General features: G+C 37.3%; 1 protein-coding gene across 1 annotated transcript in view; it reads right to left on the minus strand.

Annotated features, from left to right (window-relative positions):
• Nucleotides 1-22,201, minus strand: part of Chsy1 (chondroitin sulfate synthase 1) — a 78,532-nt gene that overhangs the window by 48,950 nt on the left and 7,381 nt on the right. The window contains exon 3 of the mRNA XM_048790146.1: nt 11,530-12,025. Coding sequence (XP_048646103.1) covers nt 11,530-12,025 — 496 coding nt within the window. The remainder of the gene's footprint in view (nt 1-11,529; nt 12,026-22,201) is intronic.

Consider the following 22,201-nt stretch of genomic DNA (forward strand, 5'->3'; position numbering starts at 1 on the left):
GGGAAAGGGAAAAATAATACAAGGGGGACAAATGAATGTCAGTAGAGGGGGCAGAGAGAGAAGAGGGGAGGGGAGGGGAGGGGAGGGGGGATAGTAGAGGATAGGAAAGGCAGCAGAACACAACAGACACTAGTATGGCAATATGTAAATCAATGGATGTGTAACTGCTGTGATTCTGCAATCTGTATATGGGGTAAAAATGGGAGCTCATAACCCACTTGAATCAAAGTGTGAAATATGATATATCACGAACTATGTAATGTTTTGAACAGCCAACAATAAAAAATTTTAAAAAAATAAAAATAAAAAAATAAAACTGCAGGCCCTGCAGTCAGATTGCCTGGACTCAAATTCTGAATTTTTCTCTTCACAAGCAGTACAACCCTAGACAAGTTATGTGACCCTGTTTTAGGGAAGAGAAAATTGGGTTAGAACACAGTTTAAATAGGTTTTCTCCATATAACAAAATCAAAAGATATCCTTTAAAACCTCATCTACCTCTAAGAAATTCTTTACTACCAGGACTTAACTGAATCAATTTTCAATAACTTATCTCCTGAACTTAATACTGACTTCTGCCTTCCTGTTAAGACCACGTAAAAGTTCTATCAATCTATAATAACTGTTACAAAATGACTAAGATTGCCTGGTGATCATTTAGCTGTCAGTCTATTAGGGAGTTTTATAGACCAACGATTAGAAAAGAAAGGCTGAGCCCATGGTACATTTCTAAAGCAACTATTAAAGGGTGTGAAGATGCTTCTTGGGGATGTGTTTTTTCTATGGAAGTGAGGGGCTTATGTCTTTAAAGCTAAACAAAACCATACAAGTCTAAATCAATAGAGGGAGCATCAAATTTCATAATAAATAGTCAAACACAGTGATGCTAGCCTATGGAAAGCTGAGGCTTGAAAAGAATCAGTTCAGGAATTCAAGATCAACTTGGACAACACAGCAAGACTATTAAGGGGAAAAAACATGATAAATAAAAACCTCTACAACACAGGCTCCATAGCTTACAATTCTAAACAAATAGCAATTAGCTTCTGTGGGGGGAAAAGGGAGCAATGCTGACCACAGCCCTCTGTGGTCCACTGGTCTTCAGGCTAGTACCCAAAGTTCTATTATTCTCAAGCACTGTTCCACACACCAGTCATCAGCAGATAAAAAAAAGTTTCCCTTCATTACTGTAGCACACCTCCCACACTAGCCACCCATACCCAAGGTTTCTCTCTTTAAAGAAGATAATGTTCACTTTGAAAAAATCCTCCCATATTACCACCTTCCAAGCTAACCAAACGTTAAGTGTTCAAACATTTCAAGCTCAAACTAAGCAAATGGAAATCAAAGGTATGGTTTTCCTTCTATCTTACTGGCCTCCCCTGTCTCCTTTGTGGGTCCCCCTCATGTCTGACCTCTAAACCCTGAAAGCCCCAGCTGGACCTCAGGATTTCCTCCCCTAGACTTCCCTAAATCCCTAGATGATATCATGTGTCTCTGGCCCTAAATAACATCTCTATGGTGATGACTCACAAGTATCTGTAGCCTGAATTTCCCATCTTCCTCTTCCAGAGGAATTCCACTCCTCCAACTGCTTGGGCAACTTTTCTCTGTCCCCATGTCCTATCAGCTCTACCTACAAAATTCATCCACTGACTAATCACTTCTCACCACTCAGCTGCTAAACAATCTTCCTGCACACATACCAACCAGAGGAGCAGGGGACTAGTTTGCAAATGTTAAATCCCTGCATGTCCCTGAACCCAAGGCTTTCCCCCCACTCCTCCACCCCTTAGCCTAATACCCAATACCCTCATCATGGAGAGGTCTCGTAAGATCCAGTTCCTAACTCAAAAGATTCACCCACCTCCTGGTCCTGATCATGAACATCACATTCCCTCTGCCTGAAATGATACTTCCCAGATTAAAAAAAAAAAAAAAAAAAAAAGTTCACTTCTTACTCTTTCAGCTGGTCTAACAGCCCCATTCCTCCACTACTCTATCCACTTCTAGTGCTTGTACTTCTTCAGAAGATTGAGTGACACTTGCTGTTATGTACGTCTCTGTCTCCTCATTTTGTCTCCACATATAAGCAGATGCATATTGAGAGCAGGAGTTTTGCTGGGCTCACTCCTGCAACCCCCCATGTCCAGAGCAGACCTGTCACACAGCAGGCACAGTTTGTTTTTAACACATTAACCATTAAAAAGAAATCTACATTTGCATTACCTGGAATATTTTGACAACCACACTCATCTTTCTCTAATAAACAATAAGAATTCTAAATTATTACAGTATTCATTTATAAACACCTAAAAAGTCAACAGGTATACCTCTGATATTAAAGGAAATAGAACTTTATTCATCTTGCTGCCTTTAATAAACCACACTACAAATAAAGCAAAGTCTTATGTTTTTAAAATCAGGGTTCACGTTGCAGGAAAATACAGACATGAAACAAACATGAAAGAGAAAGTAGTAACTATAATATTTTTCTATGAGAGGAAGATTTTAAAAAAGAAAGAAAGAAAAAGCTTTGAAAATAAGTTCCAGAGATCAAAGAAAATAACTCTATACTGATTTCTTTACCCCCACAAGGGTTCAGTGAGAAGAAGTAAAACACTACAGGGTTAAGCTTGATGATGTCAATAAGAGGGTTAGCATTAAATTGTTGAGTGGATGTTGAAGGATTCTTGCTAGCCAAGGAACAATTTTGCTGTAATAGTACCATGACAAAATTTTTATAGTAATACCACACAGTACATTATAAGCTTGCTCAAATGATAAGCTCTTTTATTAGGGTTAGAAGTCTGCAGCCCTCTCAAACAAAGACCTTTCTGTTTTAGATTTCCTAGAAGTCAATAAGCTACAAATCACATCCTGTACAATATCCACTCGAGTCACAGAGGATCCAGTCTTCTATTGCTTTGCAGTTTCCCATGGCACAGGGCAGCCCAGAGGATACAGAGGCAGGCAGAGCAACATCCCTTTTGTGTTCAAATAGATGTCTCTGGGTTCTTCTTTTTAATCTTGAAATCACTTAGATTATAAAAGTTGTAAACACAGTGAAGAAATTCCCCCTCCCTGTTTCACCCAGCTTTACTCTTAACACCTTATTTAACTATGGCACACATATCAAATGAAAAAATTAATATTCATATAACACTATTCCCTGAAGACTTTATTTACACTTCACCAGCTTTCCCACTCATGTCTCTTTTCTCTTTCAATCCAGGGCCCCAGGCTACACTGAGTCACATGTCTCCACTTAATGAAAGCTTCTCAGTCTTTCCTTGCTTTTCATGACCTTGGCACTCTGGAAAAACAATGGTCACACCTTATAGGAAGTCCTACACCTTGGATCTGATGCACGTTTCCTCCTGACTAGGCAAGGGTTACGTTTTCAGGGAAGACTATAAGGAAGTGAAGTGTCCTCACTTCATCATACTGGTGAGTACACGACTTGAACATGACTTACGAGGTTAAGGTAGGTAAGCCACTAAGTGAGCCAAGAAGTGAGCCACTAAGACAAGCCTACAGGTTAAGAGGAGGGAAATTAAGTTCTATATTCCAGGAGGGAAAATTATCAAAGAATTTGTGATGTTTATAAGCCACCATAGTAATTAATTCTTTGTAATTACTTTTTTAAAAAACTAATTAGTTTGTTAGAAAAACCTTAAGTTATAGTTCATATAAACCCTCAAATGTTGTCTTAAGAATGATTTATAGTCAGTGTACATAAACAGACATTTGCAAAATCATCAACTGCAGAAACAAAAAAAAGATATTTTAAAATATCATTTAGTTTTAGCTTTAAAGTGTCAGTTTAATCTCTAGTCAAAATGTCTTTGTTTCCATCATCTCTGATTTCTTCCCTTGTTCTTACTTGAGGTTTATTGCTGGCCTCTCATCCACACAACCCACTGCTGTTAATATGGCTGGAAGAATAGGGAGAAAGGGGTAGTGGTGTGTGTGAAAGGGTACCATTGTGATTTTGTCTATAATAGTCCAAAAATCCAAATGCCTTTAAATAGGGTGACCCAGGCTATCAAAGTTTCTCCACACTGTCCCCTTAACTCATCCTCCCCTGCTCTATCACCCAGCCCTTCCTTGCTTTCCTGTGTTTGAGCAGAAGACAACTAAAAAGTTTAAAAAGAAAAGCTAGGCAATGAGATGTCCAAATGGGACTTTGAAAAGCTTCACTGAAAATATTGGGAATGTGGAAGGCCACACTCATAAGTGGGGTTGGGTACATGGTTAGGAAAGACCTGAGAAAGTCCTAAATTCTCATCTCTGGCTGACCTTGAGGCTCTGCATAAGAAGGAAGTAAAGACTAAGGCAGAGTTGTCAACTGCCTGCCCCTTAAGGGCAAGCGCCAAAAGGTATGCAGAGCTCTCTGGAAAAAAAAAAGACTGGGAGAGGGGCTGGGGTTGTGGCTCAGTGATAGAGCGCTTGCCTAGCATGCCTGTAAGGAACTGGGTTCCATTCTCAGCACCACATATAAATAAATGAATAAAATAAAGGTCCATTAACATTAAAAAAAAAAACTGGGAGGCTTATCAGTTCAAGGAAACTAAGAAAATCTCTGCCAAAACATTAGTTGAACACTAAGCAAATTGAACAGAGACTTCAGTGGCACACAGAAAAGAATAAAGACTTTATGGAACTAGTTCTAAAAAGTCACTAAACAGATAGCAAAAATGTGACAGAGACGGAAGAGCAAATATGTGACAGAGACGGAAGAGAACCTGATTTACAAAGTCATAACAATTAAATGATAATAAATGCTCAGTTTCCAACAAAAATTATGAGATATGGGAAGAAGTAAAAAAACATAAGGGATAAAAATTATTACTTTTTAAAAGATCCAATCAGAAATTCTGGAATTGAAAAGTACAACATCTTGCTGGGCGCAATGGCACATACCTGCAATCCCAGCAGCTTGGGAGGCCCAGGCAGGAAGACTGCAAGTTCAAAGACAGCCTCAAACTTGACTGAGACCCTAAGCTAAGCCCTAAGCAACTCAGTGAGACCCTTTCTCTAAATTAAAACACAAAAAAGGACTGGGAATGTGGCTCAGTGGTCAAGTGCTCCTGAGTTCAATCCCCGGTACCAAAAAAAGAGAGAAAAGTACAATATCTGAAATTCAAATAGGCAGAAGAGCGAATCAGTGAACCTCAAGGCAGGTCAACTGACATTATCCAGTCTGGAGACTGGAAAAAAAAAAAAACTGAACAAAGAAAAATGAATCAGCATATGCATGATGGAAATCTGGGGGGGGGGGCAGTGCAGCAGAAAAAAATACTTGGAAGAAATATTGGCTGAGAAATTTCCCAAAATTAATGAAAAGCAATCCACATACATAAGCTCAAAAAATTCCAAGAATGATAGAGAGATCCACACCTAGGCACATCATAATCAAACTGGAGAACCAAAGAGAAAATCTTGAAAGCAGCAAGAAAAGCAACTCATCACATAAAGGGATCATCATCAGTAAGATTAACAACTGATTTCTTATAGATATCATGGATGGCGGAAAGCCTCCATTCAAAGTGCTAAAAAAACATTGCCAACCAAAAAAGTCTGCATCTAACAAAATTATCCTTCAAAAGTGAATCCGAAATTAGGACATCCCCAGATAAAAACAGAATTCATTATTAGCAAAACCTACCTTAAGAGAAAAAGTAAAGGAACTCTTTCAGGCTTAATGAAAGGACACTATACAACAACTTGAATCAATATGAATAAAGAACCCAATAATGGTAACTACATAGGTAAATAGAAAAGACAGCATAAATGTATTTTTCTAATCTGGTTTTAAAAACCACTGCATAAAGCAATTACTATAAATCTGTGTTGACGGGCAAACAAAGTATGGAGATATGATTTGTATGACAACAACAGCACAAAGGTGACTCAGGTGATGGATCTGTCCAGGAGCAAAAATTTTTGTTTACTGTTGTTATTAAGTTGATTTTAATCTTAACTAAGTTACTAAGATATTAATTGTAACCCTCAGGGAAACTACTAAGAAAATAGCTTTTTAACAAAATATAGAAATAGAAATGACAAGAGAATTAAAATGCTACACTAGAAAATATGTTAAACATAAAAGTACTGAAAAAGAGCAGAACTTCAAAAAAATACAGAAAACAAATAGCAAAATGGCAGACATAAGTCCTACCTTCTCAGTGACTACATTAAATGAAAGTGAATTAAACACTCCATTTACAAGGCAGAGCTGGCAGAATGGACTTAAAAATTATTCAATTATATGCTATCTACAAGAAATACACTTAAGATTCAAAGATACACTTTAAAAGTAAAAAGGCAGAAAAAGAACTGCCAATCAAGTGAAATGGTTATGTTAATATCAGACAAAATAAACTTTGGACAAAAACTGTAATCAGAGACAAAAAAGGAATTTTACAATAATAAAGGGACCAATTCATCAGGAAATACAGTACATACAAACATTCCTAAGTATATTTAGGTACTGTTTTTATATACCTAAAAACAAATCCCCAAAATGAAGAAAAAATTGACATAACAGAAAGGAAAAAGAAAATTCAACAATATTGCAAACTTCAATACTCTACTTTCAATAGTGACTAGAATATCAGAAAAAAAAAATAAACAAGGAAACAGAAAACTTGATCAACATAAAGCTACTAAACCTAACAATCATCTACAGAACATTCCACGCAACAGCAGCATTCCTCTCAAGTATACATGGAACATTCTCCAGGAAAGAACATATGTTACGCATAAAAACATTACAATTATTTTAAAATAATTGAAATCATACAAAGTACATTTGCCAATCACAATGGAATGAAACTAGAATTCCACAGCACAATGACTGGTCGTAGACTGCTGTGTTGCTCACTTTCTCTAATTTTTCAGTTTCCCCTCATGCCTTTCCTGCTCACTGCTGATAGGCTTTGTACAGTAGTTCCCTTTTAGGGGTGATAATTTGCCACTTCTAATCTAGTAGAGGCTGAATAGCTGAACTTCGAAACCTCCAGAACAAAAGAATAAGGCTCAGTGTAAGCATGAGAAGTACCGTAAAGCATTAGTGTGTGGTCTGTGATACATCTACTCTGGCCACAGGGTGGGAGCTGCCGGGTTCTCTGGTAGGTGAGATGGTTGGGCAGCCTAAATGAGGAGGAAGCCAACATGAATCATCTCCATGACAACCACCAATTAGGACATATTATTTCTTCTATTAGTAAAGAATAAAAAAAAAAAAAAACCCAGGTTTCTGATGTTACAATGTTCAATATGCCTTTATAAATCAGCCAAATAAAGACCTTTTCTTTTTTATATATTTTGCTGTAAACTTTGGTTTCCACAGATAACGTGCCTTGCCAAAAAAAGAACATCATCGATCTTGCCTTCCTTATAGTTTCTTTAATTTAAAATCAGTATCATGGGGTCTCATACTTTACTTTTCTTCCTTTTTGTGAACATATATATCTTTGTCTCCTCAAATTTGTATAGAAAGTCTTTGTGGAAGAAAAAGAAAGCCATTCACGTTTCAATCTTTTGCAATTTTCCTATTAGTTCAGCTAACATCGAGCATCACAACTGGTGTACCTTGGCATACAGGTATATTATGAACAAGTTCAGGTGTGCCCAGATTGCCATTGCTCCAGGTCTGGGGTGGTATGGGGTTAGGAGTGGTTGCAGCAGACAGGGGCTGGGGTAAGAAGCCCTTGAAGTCAGTCTCCCAGTGTGTGAGAGTACCATGATGTGAAAAAGGTTGGGAAGTGTTATGCTAAATGACTGATTAGAAAAACTGCTGAAAAGAACTTAAGGGACATTTGTAAAAGATGATGAACCACACAGAAAATGTTCCAAGAAATTTAAGTGAAAAATAGCAAGCTGTAAATAGTATATTAACATGCATTCGTGTAAAAGGGGAAAGATACATAAACTAAATGGTTTGTACATGATGTGATATACCCTGTGACACCTCCTGGTGCCTCTCTGCACACTGAGGAACTGACTCATCTTTGAAACCCAGTGAGAGAGAAGTGGAGAGATTTATCCTTGTAAACTCTTTCCATTTTGAATTCTGAACCATGTGACAGCATTAATCATTAAAATCAATAACTTTTGAAAAAGTATTAAATCCATCTATGCCTATCTCCAAATTTCTTTAGTAATAATTACCTTACCCCAAATGCCTTTTTTTTTTTTTTTTTTTACAAGTCAAAGACTGTATTAAAATAAGTGAAAGATTTGGGTGCTGGTTACCCAACTGTGTTCAGTTTGTGAAAATCCACAGAGCTCTGCACTTAACAATCTATACATTTTTTCCACAGGAATACGCCAATTAAAAACTAAAACATAAAACCAATAGATTATGTGGGTAAATATTCTTTTTGTTCCCTTTTTAAAAGAACAGAATTAATATTTGCTTAAATAAAACAAGTTAGATTTTCAAATTTTTTGATCATGTTTCTCAGAAAAATCTTGTAAAACTTGAATTAATGATGCCAACTCCCAGTGACAAGGGCAACCAGACCTTGCTATAGATAAACTCCTATAGACTTTCCCAGTATTTAACAGTCTCCAGGCCCATATTCTCAACTTTCCCATAAATTCTGTGAGTTTAAAATTATTTCCAAGTAAAGTTTTAAAAGTCATTTATTTATTAATAAATAACTACCAGTAGTAATCAAAATAAGCTTAGAAATAAATTTGGGTTTTGATTTTGATGGTTGTTCCTCATGACTCTTGAGTCACTTAATTATGATGTAGATATTATCCAAGGCATTATTTCTATTTGTGGAAAAAAAAAAAATCACACCTTCTGGTTAGGTTTACAATTGAGCAAAATAAGTACCTTCCAAGACCCAAAGCTTAACATAACTGTCTTTACCATAAGACTCTACCTCAAAATTTTCTTATGTAAGCTTTAATGAAGAAACCAGATTTACAGGATGTTTAATGAAAATTCCTTACCAACATGAAAGATTCATCTTGTCTGAATGGTGAACACAATGATAAATTCTAATAATTTACAAGTTCTTAAGGCCTTAACAAAAGAAAGAAAGAAAGAAAAAAAATCTAACAAAATGGTAAATATCCCAATGGACATAATTCTTTAAAATGATAATGAAGAACCACATATGTAAGGCAAAATTTTAAACATACAGAAAAATATATAGGGGAAAATCTTTGTGACCTCAGGAAGGGAATAATTCCTTAAACAAGATTATTCCCAAAAAAGGGAGAGTTGGGGGAGAACATCAAGGAAAAGAATGATAAATTAGATTCACAATTTGCCTATAATAAAAATTTCACAATGAAGATAAAAAGAGAAGTCATGGTCTGAGAGAAGACACTGTTAAAAATAAAGCACTCCAACAAAACCCTAAGACATATAACATTCCAACAGAAAAGTGGGCCAAAACTACAAACAGGCAACTCATAGGAGAGAAAAAAGAACAGTCAGCACTGCTGGTAACAGAGCCACCTGGCCTAAGACCAGGGAGAGTAAGCCAGCAGTATCTAGTAAAAGCCCTGTCATCATAAGGCATTTATGCAAAGCAGCAGAAACACCCTGACTGACTGCCCCACATTCCCAGGGAGATCCTCCCTACTGCAATTGGCTGACCCAACTGCAAGGCAGGGAGAAAGGGAAGCATCCAAGGAGAGAGCTTCCTCGCCAACCAGGTCCCCTTTTACTAATGAGGCCATTTGCAGATGTGTCAAGTCTAAAAGGTGGCTCCAGGCGTTCACACAGGATGATCCCAGGCATCCCTGTCTAGGGTGTTGGAAACCTTAAAGTTAGATTACTTTTAAAAAAGAAAACTATCCCCCAGTCTTCCAATTCTTGCAGTCCCAGGACACTACTTTACAACTATATCTTGGAACCGGTGCTGTATCAAAGTTCTTGATTTAACTCAAGATACTGGCTCTAATGATATCTATCTACTTAGCAGTATCTAAGATGCAAATATAACTACAGTAAGACATTTTGAAAAACAATTCTCTCTCAGAAGTAGGCACTTCCTCTACAAATCTACCAAGAAGGCTCCCTTCTCAGAGATAAGGGTCAGGAGAAAGTGTCCCAAACTACCCAAAGCATTAAATATTTTAGCACCGATGAAATATTTTAAGGCTGTATCTACTTAATTAAGGATGGAGAAAATGCAGAAATACTGCAGTATTTTGCTTAATACAGCATGGAATCCCCAAATGGCCTTCCTCTTGCAAAAATTCATGAAAACAGAGATCCTCCTGGCCCAGCCAGCAAAACACCTACATAATGGAGCAGGTGGGAGGAGTGGTATAGGCACATGAAGATTAAGGGATTCATTCAGATCACACCTAGCATTTTAAAACACCTTTGCAAATTTAAAATTAAAAATTACACAAAGACCATTTCCTACGCACTTGAAAATGTCTACCTCCCTAAAAGTTCAAACAGATCTAACAGTGATTATAAGACGTTTAAAAGCAAGTGTGGGGGGGAAGGCAAGTACAGACAAGAACACCAGTTCTTCACTCAAGTATTTTAGAAAATTAACTCCGAAAGAGGTAACAGTTCACATCAGAAAGTACATTCTTTTTCTTGGGCAAAAGGCCTAGCAATTCCCTCTGCTCTTCACAACTACAAGTAGTTTATCGATCTAAACACAACACAACCTAAACCATTTTTTTCACTGTTAGATCCTGCAACTGCAGACAAGAGGTACACATCTGCCAATAAAAACAGAAAAAGTAAAAAAGCTAACTCATATCCTCTGGAACTATTAATTAGAAAACAACCACAAGTAGATTTCCTTCAAAAGGCTCAGGTTTTAGAGAAAACAAACCAAAAAAAAAAAAAAAAAAAAAACAAAAAACAAGTTTCATGTGCATGTCAAGGTAATTCAGAAACTGCCTACCACCTCATCTGAAAGGAACTACATTATAAACGTACAGGTTATAACAACTATCCAAAAAGTCAAGGTTCAAAATATTTGTTTATTTATGGTGTTGGGGATGCAACTCCAAGCCCCATGTATGCTAAGTACACACTCTACCCAAGCCCTAAAGTTCAAAATAAATGCAAAGCCAAATGCTACGTTTTTTTCACATTACTAATCATTTTGTAAATTCAAAATATGTAAATTTCTACTCTGTGTAGGTCATCATGTCCAGATTAGAATGGTCAATTTTATCTGTGGAGTCAGCAGAAATCAGATAAAATGATTTTCTAAAAAATCATGAAAATGTCACTATGACCATCAGCAAACCACTAGTGTTATTTAAGCCCCAAGTGTCATTATTCATCAACCAAAGTATTATGACAAAGGTATGGAAGGCATGCTTCAAAAGCTAAGACCAAGAGAAAAGGTATTAAGGGGAACTCAAACCTTAGGAAGAAAAAAAACAAAAACCCGAGGCTAAAAATGTATAATTTATACTAATTTTAACCCTTGAAAAGGATTATCACTAATTTCCTACAACTGATTCAGAACTAATGACAAAATTAACAGTCTTTCCTATAATAAAGATTTCTGCTCTTACCTCATAAGACCAAACACATTGTACGCCTGCAAACCTCCGGACACATCTTCCTACTTCCACATCCTCGTGCGTAGTGTACATTTCCCGGAGACACTTGCCAATGTGTGGTACCATTCTCCGAAGCACCTCCCGGCTCATGATCACACCAGGCCCCCCCATGCAGAAGTTTTCACCAGGCTCAAGGGCCAGTTTCCCCATTTCTTCTGTGGTGCCCAGTCCTGTCTGCCCGAGAAACAGGGGCTCACTGCTATTCAAACTCCTCAGGAAACTCTCCAGACGATCTCCTTTGATGTAAACATCATCATCTGCTCTCATAAACCATTCATACTTGTCCAAGTAGTGGTCATGCATGTACTTGAGCATCATAAAAGACTTCTTCTGGGGTGGGTAGGAGTCATCCACGCCCCGTAGTGGCACTATTGGAATTGGTATAGATGTGTCTGAACCCTCACTAGAGAAGAACTCCACTTTCCCAGGAATTGTCTTGGACCATGTTCTGGAATTAAAATAAATATCAATTAGAGAACAGTTTGTTCCAGGCTTATTTTTAGAAATTCACATATCTGCTCATTTTGAACCACTACATATGATTGCTTGATTTTCTTGGTTTGTTTGATTCCTCTTAATGGAAGCCCAGGCTCCCAGATACGCAGAATCCAATTTTTTTTTTTTTTTTTTTTTTTTGAACTACAAATTGAACCCAGGCATGCTTAACCACTCAGTTACATTCCCAGCCCCCTGCCTTTTTTTTTTTTTTAATTTTTTTTATTTTGAGACAGGTTCTTGCTAAGTCGCTTAAGGCCTTGCTAAATTGCTGAGGCTGGCTTTGAACTTGTGGATCATCTTGCCTCAGCCTCCCGAGATACTGGAATTACAGATGTATACCATCATGCCCAGATCCAAATTCATTTTTTTAAAAGAACCCAACAAAAACGAAGGATGAAGTGTTAAAATAGTTGCAGTTCAGTTTCACTGAAAACCAAACTGCCAGACACCAAGACCTGGATAGTCAGGTTACTTTCTGATATATCAACTCCTAATGACCAACTCCTCAACTCTATAAAACAAGCTACAAGAAGTCAAATTGTTGGGCTTGGGCTGTAGCTCAGTGGCAAAGCACTTGCCTCGCACATGTGGGTTCGATCATCAGCACTACATAAAAAATAAAGATATTGTGTCCATATATAACTAAAAAAATATATTAAAAAAAAGAAAAGAAAAAGAAGTCAAATTGTGGTGTATACCTATAATCCCAGCAGCTTGGGAGGCTAAACAAGGAGGATTGTGATTTCAAAGCCAATCTCAGCAATTTAGTGAGGCCCTAAAAAGCAACTCAGCAAGACCCTGTCTCTAAATAAAATATAAAAAAGGGCTGGATATATAGCTCAGTGGGTAAACACCTCTGGATTTAATCCCTGGTACCAAAAGAAAAGAGTCAAATTATTCATTCAGTAAATTTTCTTTGAACACTGATCAAGTGCCAAACATGTGCCAAGAAAAATGAATGTGATGGTGAACAAAACATCACCCAACTCATTGAGCTGACATTAGAAGAGAGACATTTAGGACATTCACTCATGTACATATTATCAAGAACTAAAATAAGCTCTCTGAAAGAATCACTACAAGTGAACAAGACCTGTAAGATAGAGAATGCTTCCCTAGACAGGGTGACCATCAAGGACACCAAGGCAGACCAGGATGCAAGAGCGTGGAAGTGCGGAGAGTTGTCAAGTAGGGAAAACTCTGCAGGTCCTCCAGAGCCTGCCAGACACATGGGCCTTTATACTACAAAAACCACCAGAAGTCACCAAAGGTAATGGAGTAGAGGACAGATGAAATCCCCAGAAGCAGAGTAGAGGGTTGAAGGAAGCCAGAGATACACAGGATCAAGGAAAGACTAAGGATCAATTAAGAGGAAACAAAAGCATCCTTATACCAAACAACTGATTTAAGGCTATCACATGCCCTTTACCTTGTACTTAGGCTATCTACTTAGAACTGAAGTAATTTACTACAATTTATTTACATAGACTACTTTCAGGAAATACATATAGTGGAGAATAAAAGAAATATAGGTTGAGTATCCCTTATCTGAGATGCTTGGGACCAGAAGTGTTTGAAATTTGGAGTTTTCTTTCTTTCTATTTTTTTTTTTTTTTTTTATTTTGGAATAGGTACACAGACTACCAGTTGAGCAGATCTAATCCAGATCTAATCCAAAAGTCCAAAGTGCTCTGAAATCTGACCCTGGCAGAATTGAACACTGCACTCAAGTTTCATCATGTATCAGAGCATTCTGGATTTCCACAGTAGGGGTGCTTGATGTGTGGTAAATTTAATCTTAATGAAATTAAAAAAGCAGTTTCCAAATAATATTCTCCTCATTTTAACTTAACTGCTAATAATAGTATTTGTACAGTAAAAAGTGACTTGGCAGGTAAAATTAAACATATACACATCTTTAGTTCAAAGTCTTAAGAGAAAAATATCTGAAAAGATGCTAAGCATGGTAGCACACACCTGTAATCACAGAGGCTCAAGAGGCTGAGGCAGGAGGATTCCAAGTTCAAAGCCACCCTCAGCAACCTAGCGATGCCCTAAGCAACTCAGTGAGACCCAAACTCTAAATTAAATATTAAAAAAGGGTTGGGGATGTGTCTCAGTGGTTCAATCCCCCGTACCAAAATTTAAAAATTAAAATAAATACAAATAAAAACTAAAAAGGATTCGGGAGGTAGTTTAGTGGTTAAGGGCACCCCTGGATTCAATCCCCAAATCCACAAACAAACATATATAGAGATAGATAGATATAATAGATGTATCTGAAAATATATTCCAACCCTCTGGGAAAGAGTATAGAACTAGCAAAATTTAGAGAGGCTAAACAGTGGATAAAGAAGACTGTCACTGTTTCTTAGTCTATGTGTCTCTGTATTAAGGGGAAACTTTCATAAATATCATATCACTTAGCTTTGAGAAAAATTTAACTGATAAAATACACATATCATAAAATTTAACATCTTAAGCATTTTTAAGTATACAGTTCAAGCTGGCATTGGAGGCATATACCTATAATCCCAGCAACTTGGAAGGCTGCAGGAAGAAGGATCACAATTTTGAGGCCAACCTCAGCAACTTACCAAGGTGCTAAGCAATTCAGCGAGACCCTGTCTTAAATTAAAAAAAAAAAAAAAAAAAATTTTTTTTAAAGGAGTTTGGGATGTAGCTGAATAGTAAAGCAACCCTGGGTTCAGTCCCCAGTGCCAAAAAAAATTTAAAAGTATACAGTTCAGTAGTATTAGATAATTCACATTGTTGTGATGCAACTATTACCACCATCCATCCCTAGAACTTTTTTCATTTTGCAAAACTGAAATTCTTTTTTTTTTTTGGTGGTGCTGGGGATGGAGCCCAGGGCCTTGTGCATGGGAGGCAAAAACTCTACCAAATGAACTATAAAATTCTAAAACATAGTATTACTTTTGTAATTTTAGAAACAATTTACAATAAAGTACTCTTGGAAAACAAATTTTCAATGAAGTAGTTGGCTTCATTTCTCAATCAAAATCTTAAAAATATATAACAACTTCACACTTCTTTAAGCAAAAGAAAAATTTGATGGGATTCAACTTTCTGCTAAACATTTCCTTTTCATCAAATCTAGAATGTTAATTGTAAGATGCACCATTTCATCTATCAAGAAACAAATACCACCAATCATAATCCCATCATGCCAACATCTATAAGATGCGTCCAAATTTCAGAGATGTTAAAATGTCAGGGGAGAAAGTGCATTTTAGAATGGATACAACAAAGTAGTTGCTAATGTTTCCCCTTAATGCCTTATGGATTTTAAACAGAACTACTATTCTATACCACTTTTTATTCTTTAAAAAAAAATTCATAACTCTACAGCATTAAATGCTATATCATATACATTCATTTTCACAAAAACTATTTTCCTTTAAAAAAAAAAGAAGAAGAAGGGGAGGGTGGCGCAATGGCACACACCTGTAATCCCAGTGGCTCAGAGGCTGAGACAAGGAAAATTGTAAGTTCAAAGCCAGCCTCAGCAATACTGAAGCACTAAGCAACTCAGTCAAAGCTAAATAAAATTTAAAAAATAGGGCTGGTCAAGTGCCCCTGAGTTCAATTCCCAGTACCAAGAAAGAAAGAATGAGCGAAAAAAAGAAAGAGAACTATAAGAGAAATGGTCATTACTAAGGCTTTTAGAATGCAGTTTCTCATTTGCTAACAGTCAACCTATCGGGAACATTTACGTATACTGTTTTGTCTATAGCCTAGAGATAAATAAAACTGCAAGTCACATGAGATGTTCTATGTTACAAAACATTCAAATTCTCACCATGATAGATACTTAGCTTTCTGTGGCCTTACAAATCCACACAACACACACTTTTTTACACCAGTTTGGTGTACAGCTAACTCTGACGTGGCTCCAGAACTCACTCTTGATCGCTCTGTCTTCTATATTCTTATTTTTTTTTAATATTTTTTAAATTTATTTTTTGGTGTAGATGGACACAACACAATGCATTTATTTTTATGTGGTGCTGAGGATCACACCCGGGTCCCGCCCATGCTAGGTGATCACTCTACCGCTGAGCCACAATCCCAGCCCCTATATTCTTATTATTAAAAAAAGAAAAAGATGGGGCTGGGGCTCAGAGGGAGAGTGCTCACCCTAACTGGGTTCAATCCTCAGCACCACATAAAGTAAAATAAAGACATTGTGTCCACCTATAAATAAATAATAAAAAAGAAAAAGAAATATAGGAGAGAAACCAAACCCACCTATAAAGGGACCAGTCCCTTGGCAAATGTGAATGAGCTGCAACCTAAACAGAATGTATGACAAATCCACAGGTGCTCATTTGATGTGGTCACTTCTGGAGGGGCGATGACTTCCCAGCATTCTTCCAACCTCCAGAAGGTGATGGCAAAACTAAACTAACCTCATTCAAGTCAAGAAATCTGACTCAGCTGGGTGTGGTGGTGGCACACGCCTGTAATCTGGAAGGCTGAAGCAGGAAGATCACAAATTTAAAGCCAGCCTCAGCAACTTAGTGAGGCTCTAAGCAATTTAGGAAGATTCTCTCTCTAAATAAAACACAAAAAGGGTTGGGGACGTGGCTCAGTGGTTAAGCACTCCTAGGTTCAATTCCCAGTACAAAAAGAAAAAGAAATCTTACTGTATTCTTTTTTTTATTATTTAATTTTATTTATTTATTTTTATGTGCTGCTGAGGATTGAACCCAGGGCCTTGCACATGCGAGGCAAGCACTCTACCCCTGAGCCATAACCCCATCCCTCTGAATTCTCCTTGTATAGAAGTGTTGTTTTGTTTGGCAGTTACGATTCTTTAAAAATGTAAATAATTTCAGTGCTTGACACATAACAGAGGTAAATAAACGTGTGGAATGAATACTAACCACTCACATATAATAAGTGAATTAAAGATGACACATATGTGTTTGCAAAAGGGCAGAAATCATTTCCAGATAAGCTTCTCACCACTTTTCATACCCCAAGTCATATTTCCTACAATTCCAACCTATAGAAAACTGACTCAAAGAATAAGAAAACAATTATCCAGAAGGAAAATTCACAGGTTCACTGGAGTTGAAATATACTACTATCCAAAACTTCTGAAATGTAATTCAAAGCTAAATAGTCTGTATCATTTTATGACTGATTTTGAAAGGATGAGGAATAACAGCTACTTAACTTTAGCTTGTTAATACATATGGTGCTTCTAAACTGAAATGTGAGTACTAAAAACAGACCAAGTTCAAAGTAGTGCTAAAGTAGCCAACCCAAAAAACTATGAAAATACAAAAGCACGGTAGTATTATTTGGAAGATGAAGTAACTAATTCCTCACTTCAAAAGAACAACCTATTGTTTTGAACAACCAACAATAAAAAATTAAAAAAAAAAAAAAAAAGAACAACCTATTAAAGAGGCAATCTACAATACATGGGCTCTGGGATCATAATGCTGGGATAAGAATCCTGGCTCAACTTTGGTAAATTACTCTGTGCCTCAGTTTCCTGACCTATAAACTGGGAATAATAGTATCTGTCTTATCAAATGGTTGCGAGGGTTAAATAAATTGTTACATGTAAAGTGCTTAGAAGCCTGCCTGGCACTATATTAGTATCACTTATTATGAGGGTAAACAGGAACTTGTAAATACAATAATGTAGTTAAGGAAAAAGTGAGAGAGACAGGGAAGTGTAGACCAAACACAGAATAGTCAGTTGCAAGACTGCAAACTGGAATGAAGCTATTGTGGAAAATGCTTCTCACATATCTGGCTTAAAACCCCAACCCTCAAGCTATGTACTTTATTAGAATTTTGTTTTATTCTCAATCTCAGTGTTACAAGATACAAGTCTTATAAGACTTTAAATTTTAGGTATTTCTGCTTAAAACACCAGACTCTTTAATATTTCACCTGGCCCTGCTTCCTCACATGCCCCCAGACAGAACCCAGAACAGTAAGCACTAGCAACATGCCTATCACAGTTGCACTTATTGTCTCAACTGTGATTTCAAGTGGTGTAATTTGTCCAAGAAGAGAAAACAATTAATTTTAAAGACAGATAATCTAATCTTCAACCATCTTTAAAGGCCCCTCTACAGTCTCACAGTAACTCCACCCAATTATTATCTGCTCCCTTTTAGGTAACCCAGAGAAAAACAACATGCTGTCCTTTTCTGATCTAAATGATGGTGTTTTAAGGTATATCTCTCAGCATGAAGTCTTTGTAAACCCTCCAATCTTAAGAAATTGTTATCTGTTCAATTAGATAATTTTATCTTAAAGAACTCCACCTGTGAACAAGTTCTGGAACATAATTCATAATTCACCCTTAGGGAGGGAAGGGGCACATTAATAATTTCAAAGAATTTAAGGAAATGTTGCTGACCAAGCAAGTTGGCCCTCCTTCTGTAATAGAAATAGGCAAAAGTCTGTAGTTTCCACAAGTAAATGGCAACTTGACTATCAACACATTTGTTACCGGCAGTTCTTAACTGACACAACAGGACATTTCCAGAGGCCCTTGCCAGACAGTTCAATTTTCAATGGCCTGATACCCAACTCTTCCTAAAGCCTAGATAAGACAACTGAAATCTGAGAGTGCCAAGCAACTTCTACATTCTTCTAGGCTCTAACCACTACCCCTATACCAAGTCAAATCACAGTTCAGTAATGCTGCTGGCCTAATCCTAACTTAGTAGAATGTCTGTGTCCTGTGAGGACTTGATATCATATTCTCCATTTCTATTAAATGACATTTTTAGGGAAAACTACATAAAATTCATTTCTGTGTAACACTACATCTATAGCATAACCACTGTCCTGGGTAAATAACTCTAAGATATGGTCAGCTTAAAAGCAGGTTCTGATGTGGCTTTCTAGAAGAACAAATATATACATACAAAAATAAGATAGCGTATACTCCACTCCAAAATAGTCACTACAGTTATTTCTGGATAGGGGGCCAGAAAGTCTGAATTTTCTTTTTTTTTTTTTTTTTTTTTTTCCCAACTGATTCATATATTTAGAATTAGGGGAAAAAAATTACCTGGAGGAAAGCTTTGGGCTAACAAGCAAATAAAGAAACCAAGAGATAAGGACAACAGAAAATTTTACTTTTGTAATAAAAACCTTTCTTTATCCAACAGGCAAAAACTTAAAAGAAAAACAGTAAAATTGAGTTCTTTGTTTTAACGTTTCTAAACTTAAACAGTTATATTGATTTTTATTTTTAAAATGCTGTGAGAGTTATTTTCAAGTTCCCCAAAACCATTATTAAGCATGTCATTTGCAATTTACAGAGTGGCAAGTCTAAAAGGACTCATGAAAAAAAATCACCTCAGATAGGGCTTCTTGGCCTTTTGGTTAAGTTCAAGTGTAAAATAATTTTAGAAGTTGAGGTCAAAGAATGAAGGGAGAACACGGGTGTTCTCTTGTAGAAAATTTCGATATTAGGAATTAAGTGTACATATATTCTTCCCTGTTTCAGAGAGGATTTATGACAGACAAAATTTAAGAGAAAAAGTGAACAAGAAAATGAAGCTAAAGAAAAACAAGAGGGCTGGGGATATGGCTCAAGCGGTAGTGCGCTTGCCAGGCATGCGTGCGGCCCCGGTTGGATCCTCAGCACCACATACAAACAAAGATGTTGTGTCCACCGATAACTAAAAACAAATAAGTATTAAAATTCTCTCTCTCCCTCTCTCTCTCTCTCTCTCTCTTTCTCTCACTCTCTCTTTAAAAAAAAAGAAAGAAAGAAAAACAAGAGTAGGAAACCCAGAGCAAGGCATAAAGGGCAAAATCACTGTAGGAGCTTCCTGGCCCAATTCTACACCCAGGAAAACCCTGGATCAGTCAGGGGACTCTCAGGGTACCCACTCAAACTGCAGTCAGCTCACATGCTGAGACCTGAGTGCCATGACGTGACCTGCGCAAGTGCCAATGGCAGGCCCAAATTCAGCTATAAGCTTTCCAGACTTCTGGTTCCAGCTGGCAACCCAAAGTCACAAGTCAGTGTCCTGTTGTTCTGGGTTAAGTGTAAAAAACTATTTCAGATACTAAGACTTGGGAAATTCCTCCCCCTGCCCAGGTCCATGGCAAGAAAGCAGGACAAATGTAGGGTATATCTGTATAGAAAGAATGATTTCATGGAGGAGCAATCTCACTTCAACCCCACCTCGCCCTCCTTCCCCCAAAACACAGACTGTGTGCTCTTTATTGCCAGTCAGATCACCAAAAGGCCTTGCAGACACTCCCAGGCTGAAAGATGATTGACTAAGGCCTCTCCTAGGACTGAAGATGTGCTCTCAAACAGACATTGCCAGCATTATTCAGTCCATTATTTCTGTCTTCTGCCAATAGCAGAAGCTCTGCATCAAATGTACTTACAGTTTCACCCTTCTGAATATGTGGTTTCCGGGTATGTGGCTTCCCCTTTTAAAATCTTTTAACTGACTCACTGTCCTTAAGATGTGTCTTTTTGGAATAAGTGGAGAGATTATTTTAAAAAGAGAAATTACTTTTGCTCTTTACTGACAATCCTAAAAAATACATACTTACAAGGAAAGCAAGTACTAAACAGCATTTTTCTTCTCAAGTTGTTGGCAGGGTAGATTACAACTTCCCATCTCAACAGTGGCCTGGGCACTGCCCCAGAAGACATCTCTAAAGTATTAAGAGGCAAGAGTAACCTGCTCTTGGAGCACAGGTTCACAACAAACAATGGGAACACCCCTGATAGAGACCTTAAATATACCCTCCTTGAAACATAAGAAATAAATTCAGAATGTAAGTGACAGAAGGCAAATTCTGATCTCCTGATAGATTTCCATAACTTAGAATATTGAAGAGATACTTGGTATAACATGTAAAATGTTGCTGTACACTTAAAAGTGTAAACATACAACTAACTCTAAGGGATATGTATGAACAGAGAGCACATTTTCAAACCTGCCTGAATCTCGTTTTTCTGGATTACATTCCTAATTGGCCCCAAGTAAATATAATTTCCTTTGTTCTTGGGAGAAAAAGAAGATACACATGAACAAAATTTAAGTTTCCAAAATCTAGGGGGGGGGGGAAATCAGTGTTTAAATGCAAACAATAAAAACCACCCTGAACTTATTCTAGCTGACCCCTTTGAAATCAGTATCGAGGCACTACCTTGAATCAGCCTGCTTATCCATAGACAACAGTTACCTTTCACTGAACAATTACAGAGTGAATTACACTCACTCAAACTCAGAAGGACTCTGTGAGGTATGTGAAGTATCATTATCCCCAAGAAGCTGAGACTATGGTCTAAATCTAAGTAACTAACTTGCCCAGCATCATAAAACTAATAAGCATGGAAGCCAGAATGTAAACAGGTACAGCTCGACAGCCCCCACAGGCCAGCCTATTGGCTTCTTATCCCATACACTTGTCACCTAGATTATCACCCACATTTCTTTTCCAGTCTCTGGGCCACTGATAAGGCTGAGGAAACAGCCGTCAAAGATAAGGAGAGCAGTCTTACACACACTTCAACCACTCCTACCCGACCTTTGTCTGTCTGGCTTGGTGACAATAAATCCAGGCAAAACTTAAGTGTTGGGGTCAGGTTTTACTCTCAGCCAGAAAACCTGATTCAAACATAACCTTCTGAAATCTATTTACTATTCAAAATCCTGCTCACTTCTTTTGGGGCATTATCATCAGTAATAGACACAAGTTTATTTACACCTGTGATCAACTTACAAAAATCATACATTCATGACATTGATATCTAGTGTTCAACAATTCTCAGGTTTTTGGTTCACAAGCACCAACTTGACATCAAGTAGGAGTAAACTGCCCCTTACTTTTAACCATCCAAAACAAATCTGTTTATATACAAAATAAATGCTGTGGCAGTCAGTGCTTCAAAAATGACAATGCATTAAGTTGAGAAGGCAGACAGACCAATTTAATACATTGAAACTGCAATTTAGTAAGACCCTGTCTCCAACAATTTAAAAGGGCTGGAGACATAGCTCAATGGTATAGCATGCTCTTTGGTTCAACTTCCAGTACTGGGTGGGGGGGAATCAAATTCATGGTTCTTCCCAAGAGCTGTCAACTC

The sequence above is a fragment of the Marmota marmota genome, unplaced genomic scaffold (genome assembly GCF_001458135.2).
Source record: "Marmota marmota marmota unplaced genomic scaffold, marMar, whole genome shotgun sequence".
Classification (NCBI taxonomy): domain Eukaryota; kingdom Metazoa; phylum Chordata; class Mammalia; order Rodentia; family Sciuridae; genus Marmota; species Marmota marmota.